The sequence below is a fragment of the Odocoileus virginianus genome, chromosome 23, assembly GCF_023699985.2.
Source record: "Odocoileus virginianus isolate 20LAN1187 ecotype Illinois chromosome 23, Ovbor_1.2, whole genome shotgun sequence".
NCBI classification, from domain to species: domain Eukaryota; kingdom Metazoa; phylum Chordata; class Mammalia; order Artiodactyla; family Cervidae; genus Odocoileus; species Odocoileus virginianus.
The window spans coordinates 39,949,656-39,977,010 of record NC_069696.1 but is presented as its reverse complement, the minus strand read 5'-3'; the positions used below and the strand labels follow the sequence as shown (position 1 = coordinate 39,977,010).

Genomic DNA, 27,355 nt, shown 5'->3' with positions numbered 1-27,355 from the left:
ATTCTGGGCCAGTTCCCTAAAAACATACTCCGGACAATGAGTTAATGTCCCCCCTTGCCTGAACTGGCAAGACTTCAAAGGCATTCAGAGAGAAGGAAGAATCTGTGACCCAGGGCTCCAGAAACAGCAAGGTCACATTTCCTCCAGAAACAAGTTGAACTGTAGGAGGCGCATCTAAGGGCCCTGGCCCACACCCTTAACACTAACACATTTCGAGATGGATGCAGAGAACTTGGCAGCTCAGCTGACTCCTGACCAGCTCTGAACAAAACCGGACCAGTCAGGATTCTTCATGGCAAACAGCCATAGAGAGGGCCAATCAAAACTCTTGGCCTTGCCAAAACACGGCAGCCTTTTCCTTAAAGGGAAAACACTTTAAGGTGAGTGTTCCTGTGTGAGTATGTAGCTGTGAAGAGAGGAGGAGGTTTGAGATTTTCTGAATTCCTACCTTTGGTTAACTTTATATCTATAAATTCCTTTTCCTATATTTGTTCTCCTCTATGACAACACCAGCATTGCTGCAGACAGTAATAAAAAGCAGGTAAGGGCTCTACAGAAAGGTGGCCAGAATCCAAACATTTGACCACAGGAAGCACAGGATCCACCATCATCTTAGCAGAGACCTGAGAGTCACCTTCCGCTACTTCAGGGCAAGGTCTAGAGCGTTGTCCCAGAGAGTCTCCCTAGACCCTCACCCTCCCCTCCTGCCTCTTCCCCTTCTATTGACCCTGTCCCCGCTGTCACTCAGAACTCAAGAGTCAGCTAAAATGCTGGAGCAAACTGCCCACCGATACAGTATCACCAACAGGCAGCGTGGCACAGTGCAGGCTTCTCAGAATAGCTGCAGTGACCCTTTTCTTTTCATAACTTCCAGAGCCATCAATAGAATGATACTTTTATAATAACGCAATAAAATGAGCTAACAGAAACAATGAAATTAAGGACATGTACACACTGCTATATTTAAAATGGATAACCAAGAAGGACCTATTGTATAGCACAAGGAACTCTGCTCAATGTTATGTGGCAGCCTGGATGGGAGGGGAGTTTGGGAGAGACTGGATACATGGATATGTATGGCTGAGTCCGTTCACTGTTCATCTGAAACTATCACAACACTGTTAATCAATACAATACAAGATAAAAAGTTTTTTTTTAAAAGACAAACTATGACTAAAGATGAAATTAAAAGAAAAAAAAAAAACCGAAGACATATAAAATAAGCCCAAATGTTTTAATTAAGACTCAAACTCATAATTATTCCATCAAAATGTTATGAAAAGTCAATATCGTGTAATAACCTATGATGGAAAATAATTTCAAAAATAGTACGTGTGTGTTTGTGTAACTGAATCACCTCACTGTGCACCTGAAACATTGTTAAGTCAACTATACATCAGTAAAATATATATACATTTTTTAAATGTTATGAAAGTTTCCACATACTCACCATCAAGCTCTGTCCCTATTCTGTAGTGAGTCGGTAAATCAACAGTGGACTAACACCAGTGTTCAAATTACACTGATCGGCAATGGCACAGTAAAAAAAGAACGCGTTTTGACACCACCCAGTCTTGGGGAGGAATCCTATCCACCAGGTACGTGACTTTGGCCCTATCATTTAACTTGTCTCAATCTCAATTTCTGCATTTATAAAATAAAAATGTAGTTTCACCAAATACTCTGCAGGATTATGAAAGGATTAGGTAAATGTAACAGCAAGGAGCACAGCACAGTGCCTGAATTAGACTAGGACTCCAATACTATTATTATCAGGCTTTCCCAGGTATTCCCCAGGTATTTCCTTTCATCATTTTCTTTTAATCAAAAGGCAATTCCAACTCCAGTAAATCCTAACCTTGGGAGCTACTATTATCATAACTAACTGTAACTAGCAAAAGCCAAACCTATGATTTCTTATTGTCTTTAGCATCCTCTTTCTCTTTTGATGTCAGGAAGAACCAAACATAACTGTTGTGCCAAAAAATACATTCCCATTTGATTTCTAACATTTTCTGTTTAATCCAAAATATATTACAGTTTGATTTGTGGTCAAACTCATACCAGTTCCATCAGCAATTCTGCCATCATTCCAGCTTTCTTAATGTTTTACTGAATGCTGAGTAGATACAAGAAGAATATTTATAAATTTCATAAAGGATATAAAGAATAACAAAACCATGTCACCCAGCTTAACATTCTCATTTTCTCCCATCCACCCCCTACTCAATGTGCTGCCCTTCTTTATAACTGTTCTTAAAGATCTCAGTGTAAGGCCCAGTTCTTCCGTAAGTGGGCTTCCCAGGGGGCACAGTGGTAAAGAATCTGCTTGCCGCTGTAGGGGCCACAGGATACATGGGTTCGATCCTTGGGTTGGGAAGATCCCCTGAAGGAAGAAATGGCAACCCACTCCAATATTCTTGCATGAAAAATTTCAAGGACAGAGGAGCCTGGCGGGCTATAGTTATGGGGTGGCAAAGAGCAGATGTGACTGAGCACACGCACACAGCTTCAGTTAGTGACGTCCTCTCTCTAAGCCTCTCTTACCTATGAAGTAACGCTCCCTGTTTGATTTTGTTTAGCTTTCACACTCTCCATGTTAACCCCCTGGCTCCTCTGAGGCTCCTTACCCTTCTACTGCAGACAGTTCTAACAGCCATCCTCTCACCCCTGAATTTTTCCCTCAGCTCTTCCTTCCTTTTCACAAGCACCCTTCGGTCCTTTCAGGGAGACAATTCCATATGATCCTCCAAGATCCCCACTTCCTCTCAAGTCTAGATTCATCCTCTTACATACACTTCTCTTGGGTATTCACAACAGGGAGGCTCTATGGAAAGCCCCAAAGAATCCAATCCAACATTCTGATGCACTAAAGAAGCTACCTTTATCACTTATAATAACAGAAAGGGAGAAACTATTTGCAAACATGTATCTGACAATGAATTGGTAACAAGAATATATAAAGAACTCTCAAAGTTCACCAAGAAACCAACCAACTCAATTTTTAAAATGAGCAAAAGGTTTAACAGACTCATCATCAAAGAGATACGAATGGCAACTATGCAAATGAACAGCTGCTCAACACCACTGGAATTTAGAGAAGTACCAAGTAAATTCAGGCTTCCCTGGTAGCTCAGCTGGTAAAGAATCCACCTGCAATGCAGGAAACCCTGGTTCGATTCCTGGGTCAGGAAGATACCCTGCAGAAGGGATGGGCTACCCACTCCAGTATTCCTAAGCTTCCCTGGTGGCTCAGATGGTAAAGAATCTGCCTGCAATGCAGGAGACCTGGGTTGGGAAGACATCCTGGAGGAGGGCATGGCAACCCACTCCAGTGTTCTTGCCTCGAGAATCCCCATGGACAGAGGAGCCTGGCGGGCTGAAGGCCATCAGATCGCAAAGAGTTGGACGCAACTGAGCACACACCAAGTAAAACCACAAAGAGAGAGCACTACATGCCTAATGGAATGGCTCAGATTTTTAAAAAAGGAAATTAACAATATCAGATAGTGCAAAGAATGTGGAGCAACTGGAACTCTCTCATACATGCAGATAGGAATGCAAAAATGTTAAGATGTTCAGTTTAGCAGTTTCTTAAACATTAAACATATACTTTAGATATGACCTGGTAATCCCATCCCTATGTATTTACACAAGAGAAGTGACGACATATATCCACACAAAAATCTATAGACAAATATTTATTGCAGTCTTATCGATAGTTGTCAAAAGCTGGAAACAAACCAAGTGTCCATCAACTGGTGAATGAAAAAAAAAATTGTGGTATAAAGATAAATAAATAAGTGCTCAACAATAAAAAGGAATGAGTTATTAATCCATAAAATAGCATGAATGAAACACACAAGAACACAAAGTGAAAGAAGCCAGACTCCAAGGACCACACAGTGAGCAGAGCTCAGATCAGTGATTGCCAGCAGCTGGGGTGGAAGGAAGCCCTGACTAGAAAGGGACCCGACGGAACTTTCTGTGGCGGTGAAAGTATTCTGTATCTTGACTATCTATGGCTATATTACATTTGTGAAACCGACAGAAACGTATACCTTAAAAGGATGAACTTTACTGCATATAAATTATACTTCAATAAAGAAACAAAAAGTATATAATCTCCCTCAGAAAAGAATAACAGCCCGCCTCCACCATAGAGGAGTTAATGCAACAGGTAAGGACATGGGTGGAGTAAGGAGATGAGGAATTTTAAGAAGGCACAGGCCAGCAGGCCCAGAAGCCAAGGACACAGGGCACCTGGGGGCAGTGGGGAACCACCAGAAAGGCTGGGAACTAGAGGGGACACTGGGAGGCCCAACGGAAGACGGAGCAGAGAGCCCACTGCCTAAGGCCATGAGGAGTGGGATAAAGAGTTGAAGAAGACAGTCACACTGAGCAAATAAGTAAAATGAAATAAGTAAATATACTGAGGATAAGAGTAACCCAATTTTTTCCCTACTTGGGAATGTATTTCCAAAAATGGAAAGAGGTTGGCTGGATTTAAGATGGAGTTATAGGTGTGAACTTTGGTTTTTACAATATAAATAAAACTCAAGGTTTTATAAAATAAAATACCTAATATACACACTCATATACACACACCTATAAATATCACACATTTGCACACACTACATATATATACAGAGAAATCTAGAAATAATTACAGATGGACATGTATGGTGTGTGTGTATGTGTATGTACATATTTACTTACATATATTTTATAGCTCTGTCTGCTGAGAGAGTCAAGAGGCATTGACACCCCAGTAGCACCCAGACTATGGTTTCTAATCTCTCTCATCCACTTAAAAGAACCAAGCCTCCTTGGAAATGGCTGATTCCAGGGCTAGGGCTGGAAAAGAATACGGTAAGCTTGGAAAATCTTCTTGTGCCAGAACATCAAGAGACACTGAAGAAGCCAGTATAAAATGGGTCCTACTGGCCAAAGTGGGAACAGCATGAAGATTAAGAACAATTACAGAAATGGATTTCAAACCATAGAACACAGTAGGAATCCATGAGTTCATACTGACAGAAATAAACAAAGAAAGGAAAATTCTTCTTTATAGTAGAATTGCAACTGATAAATATAAACAGATTGATAGAGAATCACAATTTGGCAACTACTACAGAAGTGGCAACCCACTCCAGTATTCTTACCTGGAGAATCCCATGGACGGAGAAGCCTGGCAGGCTACAGTCCATGGGGTTGCAAAGAGTCGGACATGACTGAGCAACTTCATTTTCACTTCCAGAGAAGTGGCTGGTTCAGGATGTTAGACAGAGCTCTGATGAGGAATAGGCTAGTGGTATAACCTCAAAGTATCTTGCCACAGATAATAATCATTAACTGTAAGAGAAAAAATGGTGAACTTAACGTGGAGAAACCTGGCAAATACCAAATAAACCAGGCGACCAAGGTGAACATCACTGGTGGCAGCATGGGTATACACTGCTTGCCCCCAGTCTAATGCACTGGGAAGAGCACAGCCTGTTTCTGTGCCATTCCTGCCAAAAGTGACATGAACTGTTGTCATGGAGAACCAGACAGAGCCAGACCTAGACACGTCAAAAATGTCAAGGACATGAAAGAAAGGCAAAGACTAAAGCATTGTTCCAGATGGAAAGACTGAGGAGATACTAAACGTAACACACATTACTAGAGTGGATCCTGGACCAAAGAGGAAAAAGAGACACTATAGGGACAACTGGCAAAATGCTAATGGGGCCATGGATGGATGGTAACATATCAATAGCGATTTCTGGATTTGGAGAGTTATATACTGGTTATGTAAGAAAGTCCTATTTGGGAGAATACACATTGAAGTGTTTGCTTCAAAAAAGTTCAGAAAAGGAATAATGATAAAGCATATATGTACACATACACACACATATATGAAGAGTGGGCAATGAACCAAAAGCAATAAGTTACTAACAACTGGGGAATCTGAGTAAAAGGAATATAGGATTTTTTAGTTTTTGTTTTGGCAACTTTTCTCTAATGGTTAAATTATTTCCAAATAAACTATTAGAGGAAAAATAATAGCCACCTACTACCCGGAATTGTGCAGGATGCAATAATTTTTATCTTCACAACAAAAGCTGATCTTAAAGCTCAGAAGGTTAAAACCTGGTCCAAGGTCCTCCAGCCAACAAGTGCTGGACCCATCCTAACCAAGGTCCACAAACTCTAAAGCCTTCAATATTCTACCACACCATGCTGCCTCATTCCACAAACAGGTAACCACTGTTCACCGAGGGACAGGCCAGCAGCTGTACTGATCAGAGAATGTGAAATGAATCAGACCATCCCGGCCCTCAAGGTCTTCAGCCTGAAAGACACAGACAATCTGGTGAAGTAGCAGAAGGACAGGCACTACCTGTCATTACTTGTGCAGCTGGCCCTCACCCCACCCCAAATAAAGTATGACCCGTTAGAGGGCGGAAGGCAACTTCTGAGATGTACAGGACAAAGAGACCATGGCCACGTGGGTAGGCTTAGGTCACACAAGGGAGAGGCCCCTATCTGACCACACATACACACACACAAACACACACACACACACACTCCCTCACTCTCTGTCACTCTGGTTTTTCTCTCCCTCTACTCCCTCCCTCCTCCAAGGCCTGAATTGCCCAAAAGAAAAAAAGGGGGAAGGAGAGCAGACAGCCAAGTATATTTACGGAGCATCAAACTATTCTCCCCCTTAGGTTTTCATCATCCCCGGAGGTAGTCTGTGTTTTGTTTAAAGGGGTCCTTTTAATAATGAGTAGTAGCTGTGGTGGGACTAGAGCTGCTGCGCCCAGCTGACTGGAAAGGATCACTGCCAAGTCACACCTTTGCTTTCCAGTGGTTTTCTACTCAAGAGCAAAACACAACTCTTGTGTATGAAAGAGACCAAAAGTCTGAATCTCTACCAAGTACAAGAATCAGGTTCACGAGGATCCTTGCTTCGCTGACTCTGAAAGCCCAACTTACCCCCACAGGAAGTGGGTTTTTACCATCAATTATGTGCAAATTAAGTGGTTTCCTTTTCTGGTTATAAATCAAGTGTGGGAGGGAGTGCGTGGGAGGCGGGGTGGGGGAGAGTGGGGTGCTGTGCCTCTTGGTACTGTTCTGAGTTTCAGGATAGCTTGGGTTCAGACCACACACCACCTAAGTCGAGGGGAGGAGGGAGGCACAAAATGCAGACTTGTTACACAACAGTACAAAGGAGAGTCACTGCCCTCAGAAAACTTACTGTTTAACAGGGGACAGATAAATTTTTAAAAAGAGTACTGTGGAAGATCTCCAAAGAGTACCTTCTAGATTGCAATGGGACCAGGATCAGGGAAGGCTTCCTTGAAAAGGGATCACCACTGAGATGAGATCCAAGGAACAAAACTGCACTGACCTAAAATTGCCAGGTCTGCACATGTATGTGTTTTATTTGCTGGAGAATTTTCTGAGAAGGTAGGTAAAAAGAAATATAAGAAATGTATGTACAAAAGCAAAGAGGGAAAAGAAATTGCAAGTGATGCCATCTTGTTGGGACATAAATACACAGAAAGAAGCCTGGGAAAGGTTTTTAGTAGTTTCATAATAAATATTTGATCACAACAATTCTATGGTAGTTATTACTAGCTTCAGTTTACTAATGAGAAAACGGAGGCTTGAGAAAAGTTGGGTCAATTGGACAAGGTCACACAGCAAATGAGGGGCAGACTTGCTGTAGAACCCGCCCTCTCTTTCTCTTCTACTCCCCTGAGTTTTACCCAGAACGTGGCTAATTCCTTGGATTCCCAGACAAACCACCTATTCCCTGGGTATTTAACCCTTGCTATTTAACACTTTCAAAATCCAAACAGTCACCAAAGTTAATGTTAGCTCCATTTAGAGGACAATCCTTCAGTTCAGTTCAGTTGCTCAGTCATCTCCGACTCTTTGCAACCCCATGAACCACAGCACGCCAGGCCTCCCTGTCCATCACCAACTCCCGGAGTTTACCCAAACTCATGTCCATTGAGTCGGTGATGCCATCCAACCATCTCATCCTCTGTCGTCCCCTTCTCCTCCTGCCCTCAATCTTTCCCAGCATCAGGGTCTTCTCAAATGAGTCAGCTCTTCGCATCATGTAGCCAAAGTACTGGAGTTTCAGCCTCAACATCAGTCCTTCCAATGAACACCCAGGACTGATCTCCTTCAGGATGGACTGGCTGGATCTCCTTACAGTCCAAGGGACTCCCAGGAGTCTTCTCCAACACCACAGTTCAAAAGTATCAATTCTTCTGCGTTCAACTTTCTTTATAGTCCAACTCTCACATCCATACGTGACCACTGGAAGAACCATAGCCTTGACTAGACAGACCTTTGTTGGCAAAGTAATGTCTCTGCTTTTTAATATGCTATCTAGGTTGGCCATCACTTTTCTTCCAAGGAGTAAGTGTCTAAATTTCATAGCTGCAGTCACCATCTGCAGTGATTTTGGAGCCCCAAAAAATAAAGTCAGCCACTGTTTCCCTTGTTTCCCCATCTATTTGCCATGAAGTGATGGGACTGGATGCCATGATCTTAGTTTTCGGAATGTCGAGCTTTAAGCCAACTTTTTCACTCTTCTCTTTCACTTTCATCAATTTTTTATGAAAAAATTATTTTTTTTTTAATTTTTCTTCTTTAATTTTTCTTCAGTAAAATCTAGTAATATTCATTTTTTGTTTTCACCAATGCAGATTTCAATACAAAAAAAAAAAAACATTTTCCCCCTTATGCTGCAGAGACCTCAAAAGCTTAAGGCAGCAGTAAGAAGACAGCCCACGCAGAATTCATTGTATACTCCGTAATGCACAACACATCAGCATCTATTTTCTCTGGCAGCAGGAAGATACCAGTTAGGGCCCCACAATTATCCCTGTAGAAAGGCACAGCAAAGGGCATGCAGGCATAACAGCTACAATAATGGTAACACGAACAGCCATCTGTACTTAGAGCCAGTCACGCCAAGAGCTCTCAACCACCCACATCCCTCGTGGCTCCTCTCCCCCATGCAGGTGGGCCAATTCCTTGCCGTTCTTCTCCATCCCACATAACTCCACAGGAAGAGAGACTCTGCTACCAGGAGTGGGAAGCAAAGTAAGCTGCTGTACTTCTGAACACAAAAGCCCCAAAAGTAACGGTCCTACCTCCCCACCCTGTGTTCTACCCATTAAGCCAGGATTTCCCTATTTCTTCTAGAACTGTCTAAAACACAGAGACTTGCAGCTCCCCTTAGAGCCCCCAGGTCCTGTTCTCTGACACTCTCCCATCCCAGTTAGGCTGGGTACTCTCTCCTCTACACCAGCATCTACTCACCTCTCTGCACTGAGCACATCACAGGTCTGCCCGGGATCAGTCTCCCCATCACACCAAGAGCTCCCAAGGACAGGGGCTGTCCTTCAATCTGCCTCCCTGTACATGGGCAACAGCTAGCACAGTGCTGGCCATACAGGGGCTGAATTAGGTTCACGGGGTACATACAAGGACTGCAGAATGAAACGGGAAGTGGGCAGTGGAAAAGGAAATGGTTCAACAGTAATCTGAGGTCTGAGGATCCAGGATGTCTGAACAGACAGCATGGTACAGTCTCTACACTGGACCGACACGTTGAGTGCAAAATTTACATTAAAAAAAAAATCAGCCTTTCATTGTCTTTAATAGAGTGCTCTAGAACAAAAGATGCCACAAAGAGTATCATTTAAAGAAAGAAAGAAAGAAAAACCCTAACTAACCATAATTATTAGTGTGTCCCTCAACTCAAAACAGCAATAAGACAGCGTAGCCTACAAAGACGACCACAGCCCTACCACTCTGCCCCAGTTCCCAGCACACACAGCTTTTCAGGGTTCTTTGGGGGGGGGGGGGTACTTTTTGCCCACCGCTTCCTCTTACCTTCCCCACTCTCCCTTCCTCCTAAAACCTACCAAAGAAAACAATGACTGTACTGCAATACCCAAGAATCTCCAGAAAGATGCATCTCCCCAGTTCTCCTAAGCTCTCCTTGAGGGCTGCTGGCAAGAGAAGCAATTTGTTCCCAATTATAGCAGACTTCATCTGGGTGATGAATGTAGTCAGCAATTCAACAAAGTGCTGGAAACGATGGATGATCTCAAAACCAGGCTCTGGCAGCACATTCCCAATCCGCCTGCAGCTCCACGACTGCAGGGTTTAACCAGAGTCTTCTTCTGCTCTAACCCATCAGCCACTTCCTCCCCCAGGGACATCTGCTCTCCAGTATTCTTTACCCATTCTACTTGTCAAAATCAAACAGAACCTGCTAGAGAGCTAAGACGGGGAAAGGATCTAATAAGGTCCCCAGGTTGTTTCAGTTTAAGCCCTGTGGCCATACTTTTCTTGGATTTTTTTTTTTCCTACTGAATAAAAATTACAGTAATTACCTTAGAGAGGTGCCAATTTTTACTAGATTTTACTTGGAATCACTGTAATGAGATATCTGAGACGAAAGCAACCTCAAAAATAATCTCATTATAGCCTCCCATTTCACAGAGGGATAAAGACTCAGAGAAGTTAAGAACTGCTGATCTACAGTCACACAGAGGAATTCCCTGCAATGTCAGACCCTAAAAGGCAAGAGTTGTATCTAATTCATCTCCAGGGCCGACACAGGGCTCAGGGCTTCATGAATAGCGAACTGAACAGAACACACACAGCTAACGAGTCACAGGACTATGAGCCCATGATGTCTGACTTCAAGTACACTGTGTTCTCATCACCTGTACCTAGAAAGCTAGGATCTATGGATGATGGTTTACACACACAGGGGACTCTATGGAATTCAGGCTCTCTCCTTCCTCAACCACTAGGTACACTCCCTTCATCTCTGACACCATTCATAAGATTTCCAACCTCTTTACTTCCAACTGTTCTAAAAAGCATACACATTTCTAAACCGATTTCCTAAAATGTCTTCCACTTGGATACTTTTAATTCTCTTCAACTGCCCTCTTAATCTCCTTAATGAGTATCCTCTTTGGGATTCCTCCTGTCTTCAGCAAACCACAACCTGTCTCACCTCCCATGTCAGCCCCCCTAGGCCAAAGGTTCTCAACTTTGACTGCATACTGAAGTCACCTGGGGAAGTTTTCATAAAACTACTGATTCCTGGGTCCCTTCCTCAGAGTCCCTGATTTCATTGGTCTGGGTTTCAGTTCAGTCCAGACAGCTCAGTCGTGTCCCATTCTTTGAGACCCCATGGTTTGGGTTGGGTATGGCCTTTAAATAAGCTCCCTAGGTGATTCTAATGCACAGCTAGCTAACACTGAGAACTTCTGCCCTGCACCCTCAGAAATTCACTGCCTGGTCCATTACATACTCCAAAAATAACTACTGCTGACTGTCCTAGACTTGCAAAATGTTAGACTACCCTGTGTGTGGCACGTGTGCTGCTAGACAGAAGGTACCTTAGAATCATGCCCTGGATTCACATCTGTCTGATAATAAAAATGCTTTGGTAAATATGTCGGCAAAGCTCTATAAATCACTAATGATGATGAATGGCCAGATCCTGCTAAAAGACTACACAGGGGGAAAAAGCTGTATTGGAGTTTTCTGACTCAGAAACACATTTAGTTTCTGATCTTTTACCAAGAATTCAAGGTCCTTCAAATCCAGATGGTCTTTTCTATCAAAAACAGCCTTCTGTGGCCAACCCCAAAGAAGTACACGATATGTCATGTATTTTCATGCCTCCATGCTTCGGTACATATCAATCTCTATCTGCTTGAAAAACTCCTAATCATTCTTCAAAGTCCAGTTCAAATGCCTTCTTTAGTCATTTCATTCAACAAGTACTGAGAATCCACTAATTGGCAGGCATTTCTCTAGGCTCTGGAGATACAGTGCTGAACAAGACATAGTTCTTGTTCACTAGTCTCACAGTGCTTATATTCTACTTAGGAAGCCAGAGAGTAAACAAGGAGACAAATTAAAATATTTCCAGATGATGGTTAAGTGATATGAAGAAAATAAAATAACATACCATTATAGAGTAATGATGGGTGGTAACTCCCCAAAGGCAGACTCACTGTGTATCTCAAGACCACATCAAGAACAAGGGGCTTTACCATATTCCTTTTACACTCCCAGCATGCACTCTTAGTACATACACAATGAATATCTTGAATGAATAAAAAACCCGGGGTAAGGAAAAAGGTAGAAGTTTAAAAAAAAAAAAAGTTTCATAATCAACTAAGAGTTAAGAGACATGAACCCTCACCTAAGTTTCTCCCACTACCTACAAGATTTGGGGCAAGGCCCTTCCTCCCTTGTATAAAGTAAGTAGACTGGATTAGACTGGGGCTGTAACACTCACCAGAGGAAACAGAAAAGAGAAGCATGCATGGAGAGCCCTGCAGTGGTGGGGCTAGTAAGTTGTTTCTAAAGCTCCAACGGAGTGGCCCTCACAGGAACCCAGGGCCAATATGGCGGAGAGAAGCCAGAAATCTGTATTTCATGTGAGCTCTGCCAGTGTTTAAATATTACATCCAAAAGTCTTTAAACTACTGTGAGAGCCAAACAAAACCCCTTGTGGAAGGGCCAGACCACAGACTTACAGTTTGCAACCTCTATACTAGATTGCCTCTGAGTCCTTCCTAGCTCTAAGAGTCCATGGCTCTAGAATGAAGTATCTCCTTACAGAAAAACACTAAAGAAGACACAACAGGATTAGAGGACAAAAAGAGAAAAGAACACACGTTTCTACTTGTATTCTACTTAGATCATATTAGAGCCTTCTTCATAATTCATCAGTCAGTAAATCCTCATTACTCGGAAAGAAAATCTTGCATCCTGGACAATAAAAAGACTGACTCCAGCCTTTCCAAGAGCCACGCACATGTGCTTAATAGATATTCCTATCCCAAGCAGTCAGGAGTGCTTAAAGAGGCACAACTCATGTGCACACACACAGACACACACACCCCACAAAGCAAGGAAATCAATTATGCTGAAGACTGGCAAGATGCCCCAAAGACGCAGCAGGAATTTGATACGAACAGCGGGATGAGGAAGGAGAATGAATAATTCAGTCTCCCTGATTCACTTAACCAAGTGCTGTCAGGCCCAAGCTGAGGCCCACAGCTCTGGGGCTGGGCTCCCGCATCTGCAGGCAACACGAGCTCCTGTCTGAATGGAAAGCCAACCATGCCGGCTCAGAGGTAGGAGAGGGAAGACACGACTGACTGGCACCCAGAATGAGTCACGTCCTCTTTCTTTGCCCAATTCATCACAAAAGACCACACTTGAAAGTGAACAAGGTTTTCACACTGCCATTAGCAAAGGAAAAAGAACATGCATATTTTATTCATGCCCACCCTCTTCAAGGAGGCCTCCATTAGACAAGAAATCCAAAGCAAATAAGATAATGGGGAAGGCAAAGAAAAAAAATGGTCAGTATATACAATATGGCTGAATGGCTGACAGTATATACAGACACCTTCCTTGTGGCTCTGACATTAAAGAATCTGCCTGTAATATGAGAGACCTGGGTTCTTGATCCCTGGGTTGGGAAGATGCCCTGGAAAAGGGAAAGGCTACCCACTCCAGTATTCTGGCCTGGAGAATTCCATGAACTGTATAATCCATGGGGTAGCAAAGAGTCAGACACGACAGAGCAACTTTCACTTTTCCTTACCCCTCCTACTGCCCCGCTTCCAAGGATGAAGAAAGTTCCCAATGTTAACTACCTTTAAATTACCAATGATAACTGGTTTATGAACAGCTCATTAATTGCTTAACCTAAGTTCCACAGTCTTTTTAGACATAAGCTATTCTGAAAATATACACAGAACTATCCTGAGTATCAATGAGTCATCACAAAATCTGTTTGTTGGAAACCAGGACTTTGCACTGAAGATTTAAAAAAAAAAAAAAAGCTGCTACAGAAATGACCTAGGGAAGAAAAAAGAAAACAGCCCAACTTGTTTTCATGTGTCTCTATGACAGGTTTGGTGTTTTATCTTCCTTTTTTGCTTGTTTTTAATGACAAGGATGAAATATTTGTAATCACTCAACATTTAAATCCCTCAGATCTACAATACTCACTGAGGCAAGTAATTCTTTCAGCCTTGCACTAGTGAACAACACAACAAGAATGTATTAAATTCTGAACACCACAGTACTAACATTGTGCTGGTATAAAAATTAAGGAAAGAAAACAAATATGTGAAGTTCCTCAAATCCTTCTAAGGCTGCATGTGAAGATAACACAGGTTCTGTGCAAGAAATGGATCTTAAATATTATACTCATTGAGTAGCAGGAAACAGATTTTATTAAGCAATTACTATCACAGATAAGTGCACTCAAGAATGAGCTCACACTTTAAAAAAACATTTAAAAAATTAACCTGATTCCTCCGAGTTACCAAAAGCGACTACATCTCTAAAAATCAAATGTCTGAAACAGAGAAGATCCAGCCCTGAAAGCAAAGATGAAATAGCATGTTTTTTAAAGGGTGTAATTAAATAACAATGTGTTCCTTCTGGTGCTAATAACCAAATTTTCCTATTTACATCAAGTCAATCCCTGGGAATTAGTCTGTGAGCCTGTCATAGAGAGTGTGTGCTACAACAGCAGTGACTCGGATCACAGACCCTGTCAGAGGACACCGGCGACTACAATGGATAGAAACCTTATACTCACATCCTACATTGCAAATCACAACCTGAGGGTTCACAAGGCAAGTTCCTGGGGGTCGCAGACAGAAAAGGGCCCCTGATTTAAAAATGATTAACAACTGGTGCATCTAGAAATTAGATAATACAAAGTCTTACCTGTCATTTCTTTTGTCTTGTCAAAGAGTAAATAGTAAGGCTGCTGTTGATCAATTTTAATAAGCTGGAAATGGATGACAATCTTACCAGAATAAAAATAAAATTTATTCTCTTATTTGTGAGTTAAGGTCAATGGAATTTTTTTTTTAAAGCTCCCCAGAAGATGGGCTTCCCTGTGGCTAGGTCGGTAAAGAACCCACCTGCAATATGGGAGACCTGGGCTCGATTCCTGGGTTGGGAAGATCCCCTGGAAGAGGGCATGGCAACCCACTCCAGTATTGTTGCCTGGAGAATCCCCAGGCTACAGTCCATGGGACTGTAAAGAGTCGGACATGACTGAGCAAGTAAGCACAGCACCCCAGAGGATGCTAGTGGGCAGCCAAGACTGAGAAACATGGGCCTACCTAATGTGGAAACTAACCACTTAGGGTTACTTAACTAGTGTAACCAAAGGTAACGCATTAAGAGGTTTGGCTTCTGAATACAGCTTAGCTTGAAATGACTATCTCCAGCAAAAGAACCAAATGCCACACAGTGAGCATTCACCCTGAAAATCCAGGACATGTTTTCTATACAGACAGGGTTCTTTGAGTTCTGAAATCCTATCATCTATCCGACCATTAACCATCCAATAAGTACTGGCCCTACTACATAGCAGGTGTTGTGCTAGAAGACGATAATTTAAAAAGGAAAAAAGACCAAAGCATAGTCCTTACCCTCAAGGAACCTACTGGTACCAGATCAAAGTAGATGGGCATTTATAACACAGCGAGATAAAAGCTAGAAAAGGAAAAGTACAAGCTACTATGACAGCAGTCAGTAGAGTTCCTGCCCCATTTAAGACATTTGACAAAAGGTTTTCAAAGACAACTGACCTCTAAACCAAGACTTCAGAGATGAGGGTGGGCGAGTACAGGTGGAAGAGAAACTTACCTTCAAGCAGAGGGGCATGGTCTATGAACAAGTGGGTTGAGGGTTTGGGAGATGAGGTAGGAGCCAGATCACCAGTGTCATTTACTGGGACTAAAGGCAACAATGTGTGATGACAGCTGTTGTAGAAGGGTCACTCTCAGAAAGACCCCTGCGATGCAGTGACGTGGACACCGAAGACAAAACTAAAGGCAGAAAGACCACTGTGGAAACGGTGACAGCAGTCACGGACTTACACCAGGGCAGAGCTCTGTAGAGAGAGCAGATGAGGAGGGGTCAGTTTGAGACATGCTGGCTCTGAAGGAACCATGAGGCATCCCCGCGCAGATGCAGCTAAGCATCCGGAGACAGACACCTAAAGTGCAGAGAGGAAATGCAGGCCATGTAGAGGCTGTCAGCACAGAGATGATCAATAAAGCCTTAGCAATAGAGAACATGTATAATACAGACAGAAGAAGGCCTAGAGAAACCTAAATAACAGCAAGTTTTAAAATGGCAGGTTGAGGAAGAGATTAAGAAAGAGGACTGGAAGAGGGAGAAACATTTTTTAAGGATGTTGCCAGAGAAGTTTGGGGGAAGAGGCATTTCAGAAACACAGAATATAGAAAAAGAGAGTCATTGGATTTAGCCACAAGGGAGTTACTGGTGACACTGGGGGAAAAAGTTTCAATATTGTGGTTGAGGAAGAAACTTGACTACAATGGGTTCAAAAAGTACAGACAATTATTTCAAGAAGTTTGTTTGCAGAAGAGAGAAGAATAAAAAGGAGTTGGAAGGTGAAGGAGACTGAAGGACTAAATATGGTAGATCACATTTATTTTTAATGAGATAAGCATGCATAAACTTGGTAAGAAAAGATACAGAAGGGCAGATTTTAAAGTCTAAAAAAGAGATTCAAGTATGATTCACCATAAAAAAAAACAAAAATACATCTTTCACTATAACAGATGAAATTTGTAGGTTTGGGGGCAGAAAGTTAAAAAATTTCCAATTTCATAGCTTCTATTCCATCTACCTGCAATGCAGGAGATGCAGGTTCAGTCCCTGGGTCGGGAAGATCCCCTAGAGAAGGAAATAGAAACCTATTCCAGTATTCTTGCCAGGACAATCCGATGGACAGAAGAGCCTGGTGGGCTACATACAGTCCACGGGGTTGCAAAAGAGTAGGACATGACTTAACAACTAAACAACAATTTCATCTATAAAGTAAGAGGCAAGATTTCTTTCTATAAATGAAGAGACAGTGAACATAGGATAATGAGGAACGTCTGAAACAGCCATTGTGTCAAGTTCCCAAGAGAGGTCACTCAAAAACAGAAATACTGCCAGACAGGAGTCAAGTGTCCAGGAAAGGCTGGAAATCATGAAGGCAGACATCTGTATCGATCCAGGCCTAGGGTTTGCTAGGTAGGGAAAACCAAATGAAAACAAAGAGAGGATACCGGCCAAAGAGCTGTTTAAGCAAAGGACCCTGAAATCCAAACAAGACAGGGAAGGAAGCAAAGACAAGGGAGTCAAAAGACAAAGCAAGAGCAGAGAAGACCAAGGTTGTACATTTCTCAGTGACATTTTGGATAAAGATGCGGTGGGAGTAAATGAAAGAGAGAATTGAAGAGTCTTCATGAGAAAATAAGATGCCCGTCTAAATTTTCAGAAATGAAGCAGTTCCAGACTGACAGGACCCAAAGCATGTCCTCAGAATAGGTGGTAAATGGGCAACTCATGGCAGGGGAGCTGATTAATTAAAGAACCAAGAGACTGGGACTAGCTAAGGTGCTGGGTCCATCCGGGCACTCTCTAAACACAACAGCATTACTTGAGGTAGGGCCAAGGTACCAAGATCCAAGGGCCAAGGTAGTTTTCTTCTGTTTTTCAAATAAGGCACGGTAATCAATAAGCTACAGCACCTAGTAAGGGAAGAGGGCAGATTACTAGAGTTTGAACGGAGCAGGGAATTTCACCGAAAGATACACAATTCAATAGGAGTACTGAAGAGGGAAGAGAGGGGACAGGATTCTGACCTCCCCACTGCAGGGGGACAAGAGGGACATACCAGGTCCTTGGAAAGAAACCACATGAAGTCAAGAGAAAGGAATAGAAATAACATGCAGTTAAAAGGCTGAGGGTGAAGAAATCTGTTTACTATGCAACAGAGAAAATGGGATAGTCGATGAGGGAAGAAGTCACTGGAAGGTCAGGTCAGGAGAGAAAAACCATCAAGTCAGGCCTGAGATCAGCGGGATACACAGATGGCCATCGCTGCTTACATTCTGGACGCTGACCAAGGAGTGCAGAGTTGAGAGGAATGATCTGTTTGGCTGCTGCAAGACTTCTAAAAAAAAACTAAAAACAAAAGAGTCCCAACAATTATTTAATAGAAAACTGGAGGGCGCAGAAGGGCTTGGGCTTTTTGAAAGCAGTCAGCGTTAGCCAGGTTTTAGTGACCCAGAGGCTAGGCTGGAGGCTGGAGGCAGGTTCTGTGAATCCCCCATGACCTACCACGTATTAAAAACAAACAACCGGCAGCCTCTGATGGTGGGAGAAGAGGGGATGGCCTCAGGCTCTGCGAGGAAGAACCTGGCCTGGAGTATCTATTTTACCACAGCAGACAAGAAAATTCTCTGAGTGGAGTCAGTTATGACCTGGACCCACGTGGGCTGACAAGGACAGGCACGAGAATCAGGCTTCTGCTGCTTCCAATAAATAATGTCAAATAAATTTTATGAGAGGCCTGAGATTCAAGAATTTTGATGCCTCTAATTAAATAAATGAATAAGCTAACCGATCAATTTTTTCACAAATCTAACATATGTAACTGCTCATGTGCTAAGTGCTTTACTTGCAGTATCTCATTAGTTTTCACAACCCTATGAGGTGGAAACTATTATTCAGATTTTACAGATGAAGGAACCAAGTCTCAAAGAAATTAAGAAACTTGCCCAAGGTTATAAATGTATTAAGCAGCAGAGCCAGTGGGACTCTAAACCCCAAATACTTACCAATAAGCTCTATGCCTGACTCTCACCACACGACTGGATATTGACAATATATCTAAGCACAAAGCTTGCAATGTGGGATACCTGGGTCCAATTCCTGGGTTGGGAAGATCTCCTGGAGAAGGGAAAGGTTACCCACTCCAGTATTCCAGCCTGGAGAATTCCACGGACTGTATAGTCCATGGGGTCAGAAAGAGTCGGACACGACTGAGTGGCCTTCACTTCACAGAGCCTCTTGAATACACAACTCAAAATACAGTTACTAGTAGGGAAAATGTAAAGAATTAAAAGGCATGACCCTCAAGAAAATTAAGTCTAGTAGAGAGACAAGAGGCTTCCCTGGTGACTCAGATGGTAAAGAATCCACCTGCAATGCGGAAGACCCGGGTTCAATCCCTGAGTTGGGAAGATCCCCCGGAGGAGGGCACGGCAACCCACTCCAGTATTCTTGCTTGGAGAATCTCCATGGACAGAGGAGCCTGGCGGGCTGCGCTCCACGGGGTCGCAAAGAGTCGGACACAACTGAGGGACTAAGCATAGCACAGAGACAAGAGAGAGTCACCAAAATAAATGGGGGAAAGCAACAATTCAAAACTACTTAAGTACCAAGATCATGATAAGGATAACAAAGGTTTAAAAGATAGCTAGATGGAACAGATTTTTAATTCTCTCTCCAAAGCAATAAACTTTCTAACAGCCCATTCACTTAAGCTTTCAGACTTCCAAAACGTGAGAAGTAACGTTAAATTCCTTAGGAAATACCCAAGTAAATCATACCAAGATACTAGAAAAAAATTAAGTTAAGTGGATTGAAATGAATACTTGCTCTCCTGAATCTTGAACCTTATACTAACCCAACTATTTTCCACTAGCATACTTAGTTACCATGCACAAAAGCTCCATTTTTGTACATGGCAAAAATCAACCTTCACTGATTATGTCTAAAGGATCACCCATATCCTATGTCTTACGTCTCGCCACAATCTAAATTTGAGGAGTTTGAAGCTAAGCCAAAAACAAAACAGCCACCAGGAGGGGAGGCATGGATGATCCCACCACTGGGAACAGCAGCGTGCTCTAAGCACATTCACTCATACTGTGTCTTAGTTCCCATACTACATTCTAAGCTACCTGTGAGCATCGTCTGTGTTTTCACCTGGTACACCTCTAGCCCCTCACAACACTTTCATTCGTCTCACAGGTAAATGAATTCACCTCCATTTCCCTACTTGTAGGATAAAAAACAGAATGGTACCCTGCTTTCTGTTCAGACCTCTCAGAGGTAGAATGAGTTATGGAATGGTTAAGTGCTCTGAATCTCACCTAAAAGGAATGTGATATACAAGTACACAAGACATTCACCAAAAAAAAAAAAAAAGAAAGAAAAAAAAGACATTCACCAACTAACACCCAAACAACGCATTCCACTACTCAAAATCGCACACATGAACAGAGGTACATACCAGTGCTCAAGGTTCAGGCAAAGCTAAACTCATCTTTGCCCCTGACCCCTGAAGGGCCCAATTTGATTATTAGGTCAGAATTTGCATTTTCAAAATTGAATAGAATTGTTCCAAATTATACTGTGAAGTAGCAGTTGAGGGTAAAATGGACTTCAACCACTGGACTCTGACCATCACCAGAGGGAGTCAGTGAAATATGGGTATGCCAACAGGGGAAAACAGAAGAAAAATGGGAAAGTGGAGTGGTTCCAAAATATAACCACAAATTCTTTGACCCTATTCCCTTCAAGAGGTGGGGACTAATTCTCCTCCCCTTTGGAGGAACTAGATTTGGACACTTGCTTCTAACAGATAAGTAAAGCAGAAACGACAGTGTGCACCTCAGGAACGAGATCACAGAACAGCGTTTCTTCACCTGCTCGCTCTCTTCACCTAATCTCTCACTTAATCCCACCAAAGAAGTTAACTCATGCAAGGAAGATGCTCAAAGAGACAAAGAGACAGTCATGTTGGGGCAGGAGAGGGAGGGGGACCCAGGCCTCCGGCCAACAGCCAGTGAGGCACTGACAACACGTCGACAGCCATGAAATGAGCCGTCTCAGAAGTGGCTCCTCCAGCCCCGGTCCAAACTTCGGATGATGGCAGCAGCCCAGCCAACAGCTTGACTAAAACCTCACGAGCAATTCTGAGCCAGAACCACACAGCTAAGTTGCTCCCAAATTTCTCACCCACAGAAACTGTGAGATAATAAACACTTGTTGTGTTAAGTCAGTAAGTATGAGGTAATTGGTTATGCACGCAGGGAAAAATAACTGCAGCACACTACGTTGTGGATCCCAAACTATCATTAAAGTCCCTCCAAGGTTCTGCAAACGGATACCACCAGAGAGAAACACACCTGGACTCCAGCAACTTCCTCTTCTTTTCGAGCATGACATCTAACAAATATCCTGAAAGCCAGAAATAGGGGCCATTTATGTAATTTAAAACTTTCTAGTAGCCACACTTAAAAGGAAATAGATGAGAATAAATTTAACAGCATACTTTACTGAAACTAACATTCAAAATACTAACATCGAAATTTCAACATGTCAATATAAAATATAGTCAGTATTTTAAAAATTCAATGAAATTTTTTTTGGACTGAGTCTTTAAAACCTAGGGTATATTTTATACTTTCAGAGCATCTCACTTCAGTCAAGTCACATTTCAAGTTCTTGACAGACACGAGAGGCTACTCTGTAAGACAGAACAGGAGGCCTCCATGGTGGCTCAGTGGTAAAGACTCTGCTTGCCAATGCAGGAGACACAGGTTCGACCCCTGACCCAGGAAAACCGCACAGGCCACGAAGCCACCAAGCCCGTGTACCCCAACTCCTGAGCCTATGCTCTAGAGCCTGAATGCGGCGAGTACTGAGCTTGTGCGCCCTGGAGTCCACACGCGCCACAAGAAGCCCACGCACTGCAAGTAGACAGCGGCCCCCACTTGCTGACACTAGAGAAAAGCCAGCACAGCAACGAAGACCCAGCATAGCCAAAAACAAATAAATTATAAAAGTAAGTAAAATCTTAAAAAAAGAGCAGGTCTAGGATTTCTTCTACAGCTTGTTGCCCTTTCAGGAACATGACTGTGGAGATCAGAGGTAAAAGTAAGAATTTTTTTAAATACCTAAAGGATTCTTTTTTCTCTCTCTCCCTACTGAGATCTCATTTACATAGGCTCTCAAGCTAGGAAGGAGTGGCCTTCACGAAGGAAAGAGGGAGGGGACTGCTAAGAAAAGGAAGGACCACCCTGAAAAACAGAAAAGAAACTAATTCCACCGACAAAACATCAACACCAAGAAGCAGGGTGAGTACAGAGCACATCACCCCGATTTTTGATGGCTGTTTCCCTCATCATTCATTTACCCTCCCACTACACACACAGTCCTAGACCCAACTGAAAAGGAAAGATGCAGTTTGCTCTGAAATGGAAGGTCTGAAAGGGGTGGGCGGGAGCAAAGAAGAACATTTGGCTTTCTCCAAAAACACTTTCTCCAGCTCACACATTTGCCTCCCCTCCACCAGCAGTGTTAGCTTCTAGGATCACTGCTTGAAAGGAGGACAAATCAAACCCAGAGCACTCAGCAGACAGTAATCTCAACAAGAAGATCTGTTCCAGTGCAGCCAGAGTCACCCTCTTCCTCCTCCTGCTCCTCCTCCTAGAGAAGCCAGATTCAGACCACTGTGGAAAAAAGCCCAGTGGTGTGAGTCACCGCAGCCATTCCAGGCGGCCTGGGCAAAACCCAGCGGACAGCTGGAAACAGCTGCTGTGAGATAACTGGGCGGGAAGGAGGAAAAAGAGGATGAATTCATGGTTCATCACACACGACCCCATTCTCGCCTCAAAAAGCTGGCTTTTATTTTCTCTCCCGAACAAAAAGTTTCTTCTCCCTGCTTACTTAAGATTCTTCTCCTAATGCAGGAAACAACAACAGGCTCACCGCCCTGAGACAATGATCCAATGTGGGACACCACCTCCACCACGTGTCTCCCACGGTAACCAAGAACCCATCAGGGGAAATGAAGTGAGTAAAAGGCGCTCAGACGTGTCCAACTCTTTGCAACCCCATGGACTATAGAGTCCATGAAATTCTCCAGGCCAGAATACTGGAGTGGGTAGCCTATCCCTTCTCCAAGGGATCTTCCCAACCCAGGGATTGAATCCAGGTCTCCTGCATGGCAGGCAGATTCTTTACCAGGTGAGCTACAAGGGAAGCTCAGGTGGGTAGCTGTAAAGGCAAAACAGTCGACTTCAACAAAACTCTTAAAAAAAAAAAAAACAAACCAGGAAATATGAGACTGCTGAAATCTGTCAGAGAAACAGCCCCAGAGAAAGAGGAGTTCCATTCTCCTTACACGATAATGATGTTATAAACACTGTTGATTAAGGAAAAATGAAAAAGTGCCAGAAGCAGAGTGTTTCTCTGCACAACCAGAAGGCAACAAGCCTCTAGACCTCTAATCCACTTTCCTACTAACCAAAAGGCTGCAGATCTTCACACATTAGTCCTCGAAGAAAAGGAAGCTGACCCCTGGTCCAGAAACTGTCCTAAAACGGGCAGTATACCAACAGGTACCTTTCCTAAACCAGAACTTCTTAGAATCTCATGGCTAAGGAACAAGAGGGATTCACTGGCATCTGACACATTTAAACAGTCAGTAATGGGCTCTGGTCATGAGACCCAGGCAACTCGTGAGCACCCTCCTCTACTGGGTCTCTGAACCCCCAGCCATCCTTCAAAAGCCCCGTGCCCCCAGTTCGTGGTTTTTTGTTTTTCTGTTTTTTTTGATCAACACACACTCCAGGGTGGTCAGTCTTAGATTCTTTAGTCACTTTAGACATTCACATGGTAGAAGCAGTCCACATCCTCCTAATTCACCAGGCAGATCATCCATGAGCATAGAAGAGCTGCAGCCTTCAGAAGGGGGCTCCAGAGATTTTAAAAACCAATGAAAAGCTCCTTCAGCTCTCCCTGCTGCCCTCCTGCCAGCAGTAGCGCTGTTTCTAAAGAAAGCTACAAAGACTCAAAGCGTCTCTATACCTTCTCCTCCTGAGTGCTGCTTTTCACTACAGGACTTTAGTTATTTCTTCCACAAATATTTTTTTTAAGTACTTATGATATTACATCATACACAGGACCTCCTGCGACTAACTGCTGAAGCTGGCCACTAGCGAACCTATAAATTGTGGAAGGAACTGAGATGGGGAAGGAGCCCAGAGGGAAGTCTGAGTCAGCTTCCAGGACCAAGGGAAACTTTTCCTTGGCCTCCCAGGTTTAAGATTAAAATAATTAGTATGACAACTTTGGTTTAAAAAACATAAAAGTCATAAAAACTTCTTCAGCTGCCACAGCTTACATTTTGGATCCCCTCTTATTCTCCTTCATGTTCTGTCTTTTCAAGCATACAGCAAATCCAGAAAGACAATTGTGGTACAATTTTGTAGCATATACAGACTTTCTCACCAACAAATTAGCATATGTGACACCATCAACTTCAACTGTTATTTAATTTGGGCTGAGTTGATACAGCACCTACCCAACTGAATTGAAACCCTTGACCGAGCACCCCGGGATCTTCCTGTCCATACTACCTCACAAGAGCAGAACCTCAAACCACCACTTCCTGATGAGGTTTCACTTGATATAAAATGAGTGCAAGGATGAGATGGAAGACTGGATCTAAAATGCACAAAATGAAACAAAAGTGATTCTTCCCCGAGAAAGCACCCTCCAGAAGGGGAAAAGAAGACAGCTTCCGACCGAATCTGAAACACGACAGTGAGGCCTCTGCAGCCCCGCACGAGAAACCACCTACTGGCAAACAGCTAAGCTGCCAAAACCACTTACATCTGCGTCCCCTTCCCCTTCACTATGTATTTCTGATAACTTCCTTTCCAACTAGCCCACGGTGACAGCCACTGCCATGATAGCCAGTCGTGATTTTAATAAATCTAGTCATCTGTTTTCCAGGGCAACCTGAAAAAGCAAAAAAATAAGCATGGCCTAGGCCAGCTCTGGTGGGAACCATGAAGCTAAAAAGGTAGAAAGGGGTTTGTAAGAAGATTATCATCAGCTAAAAAGTCAGAGTGTATTCAATTCAAATGTGTGCATGGTAGTGATTACAAGATTTTTTTTCTTTTCCCCCAACCAAAGCAACAAGGGAAAAGAATCATACTTGGGAGTCTAAGGGGAAATTGATTTTTAAAAAATAAGAGGTGGAAATAACTGAACACTATACTCTGGAGGAACTTGTCATATTAGAATTTTGGTTAACTATGCATTGCTGGATGAGTATAATTACCTATACTTAACAGACAGGTAAGAAGTTAAACATCTCAGTGCAACATTTCACAGAAGACAGATGTCCAAAGACAGAAACTCAATTACTTAAAGGCACAAATTATGGGGAGAACTTCTTAGACATGGAATATAAAACATATGGGAATGCATTATTAATTTTATACACTTAATATCTAAAAACAGGATATGTAAAAGTTATAGTCCTTTTAACAATGCTAAAATATATACACTATATTTAAAGACAGAATTTTAGAGCTGGAAGGGATTGCTAGACAATAAATCTGTATAATAGCAATTCTAACAGACACTTGTATCCAAGAAGTTCAAAGCACTTGGCTTTAAATGCCATATATGTGCAGCATGAGTAAGACTGTGAAGCGTTAACTTTTGTACTTCATGATCTGTACTAATTTATAACCTCTGTATTACAATCAAATTTAAAAAAAAAAAAAAAAGAAGGAAGGAAAACAGGCAGAGATATGAGGAAGAAAGAGGAAAAAGGGAGGGAAGGAAGAAGGGAGAGTGAATGAGTAAAAGTGCCCAAAATGTTTTAGACCTCCTGTGATAGGAAAAATGCATCCCACTGGGGTTCTAGGTATCTCCCTTCCTTGTGTCTGTTTTCCTTTGCCTTTCCTCTATTTCTCTAGGTCTTTCGTCTCTCATTGGCAGCCCTGGTTTCCTTCTCATCCTCCTTTGTACTTCTGCTCACCGCCCTTCCACATCTGCCTGCCTGCCTCTTTACATCTTTCCCCTTGCCTGAATCCAACTCCACATCCCCACACAACACAAGAGTAAATCCCACTCAAAAGCAAACAAGAAGTTTAAAAAAATCCTTTACAATGTTACAAATCAACAGATCAAACCCTTCCATCTTAGGAAACTGAGTTTCTGGGAGATTATACAATTTGCCCAGTGTCACAAAACTAGTAAGTGACAGAACCGAAACTAAAATCCAGCTTTTCCCATTCAAGTACTAAAAGAAAGCATAGAATGTTATTTTTAAATCTCAGTAGATAAGGTCTCTCTCAGAAAGAAACAAGATCCAAAAACTTAAAAATAAATACCTTATATAGTTAATTACACTAAAAATTTTTATCTGGCTTCAAAACACACATAAACACATATACTTATATACTGCAAACAAACTCAAAAAACCAATGACAAATTAAGAAATTTTGTAACATGAATGCCAAAAGCTAATTTCCTTAATTTTATAAAGTTCTCACCATCACCACCACCAACAAAACGCCACCATTCTTCCTTAGTTTATGACAAAGAAATACAAATGACTTTTAGATATCTTTTTTAAAACAGATCCTTTTTATTACAGAAAAACAAAAGATCATGGTACCAGTTTTCACATATCAGAGGACAGGTTAAAATCAGTGTATGGTAACATACAGTTTACCAAGCTGATAGGAAAAAGTCACTCCACTATACATGCAAGTATACAATTTTGAAGGCTGCTTGGCATACCTATCACAAGTTTAAATGAACATACCCTTAGAACTCCAACAACTCCACTTCTCAGAATCTGTCCTCATGTACTTACTTATATGTACAAGAACATATTATATATAAGTGGCATGGCTTATAGTAACAAAAGATTGGAAGCAACCTTAAATGTCCAGCAATAGGAAATGTTTAAACAAATCACAATTTTAAAACTACAACAAACCTTACTATGGAATACTAAATGGTCATTTCAAAAGAATGAAGCTGATCTGTACAAACTGAAACAAAATGTTCTCCAAGATGTTCTGTTCAGTGAAAAACAGTGAAGAGACTTCAAGTACATAAAGGAGTGTACATGCATGCACAGAATTTCCCTTAACATAACAGAAACTACTAAGGTTTCTATCACACAAACTTCGCAAAAGGAACTTTAGGGCCCTTCTAGTTTCAAGAAGTCCTACATTTTAAGTTCTTCCTGACAGCTAACGTGCAGTAACTCTCCTAGAAGACCCATCCCCACTACCTCTCCTGGAGCTCTTAAACCCTGCATAGAACGATGACTCTCTTCTCTGCCTTTCGACTCAACTGGGCACCTTGGTAGCCCCATTTCCACTTCTTTATAGCTTTGCATCTTTCTTCACTCTCTCAATACTTCTCCTATATCCTAACATTAATTCATTTTCTCCATAAATATACCTCACAGCCTTCCAAAGCCTAAAGCCATTGCTAGCAACTGGCATTCTTTCTGCTTCCCATTAATGCTTTTCTATCAACTTCATTTGTTACTCAGCAAACACTTACTGGGTAACAACTGTATTATTCCACATATAGTAAGTTCTACCTAACAGGTGGTCCCTGT

General features: G+C 42.3%; 1 protein-coding gene across 14 annotated transcripts in view; it reads right to left on the bottom strand.

The window, feature by feature from the left end:
• Positions 1-27,355, bottom strand: part of RBFOX2 (RNA binding fox-1 homolog 2) — a 278,293-nt gene that overhangs the window by 230,398 nt on the left and 20,540 nt on the right. The window contains exon 1 of one of the 14 annotated variants that reach the window (XM_070453971.1): positions 5,166-5,225. The exons of the other annotated variants lie outside the window; for them this stretch is intronic. Within the exon in view, the coding sequence (XP_070310072.1) occupies positions 5,166-5,210 (45 nt within the window). The 5' untranslated portion in view covers positions 5,211-5,225. Of the gene's footprint in view, positions 1-5,165; positions 5,226-27,355 lie in introns of those variants that run through there. 14 annotated transcript variants of the gene reach the window in all.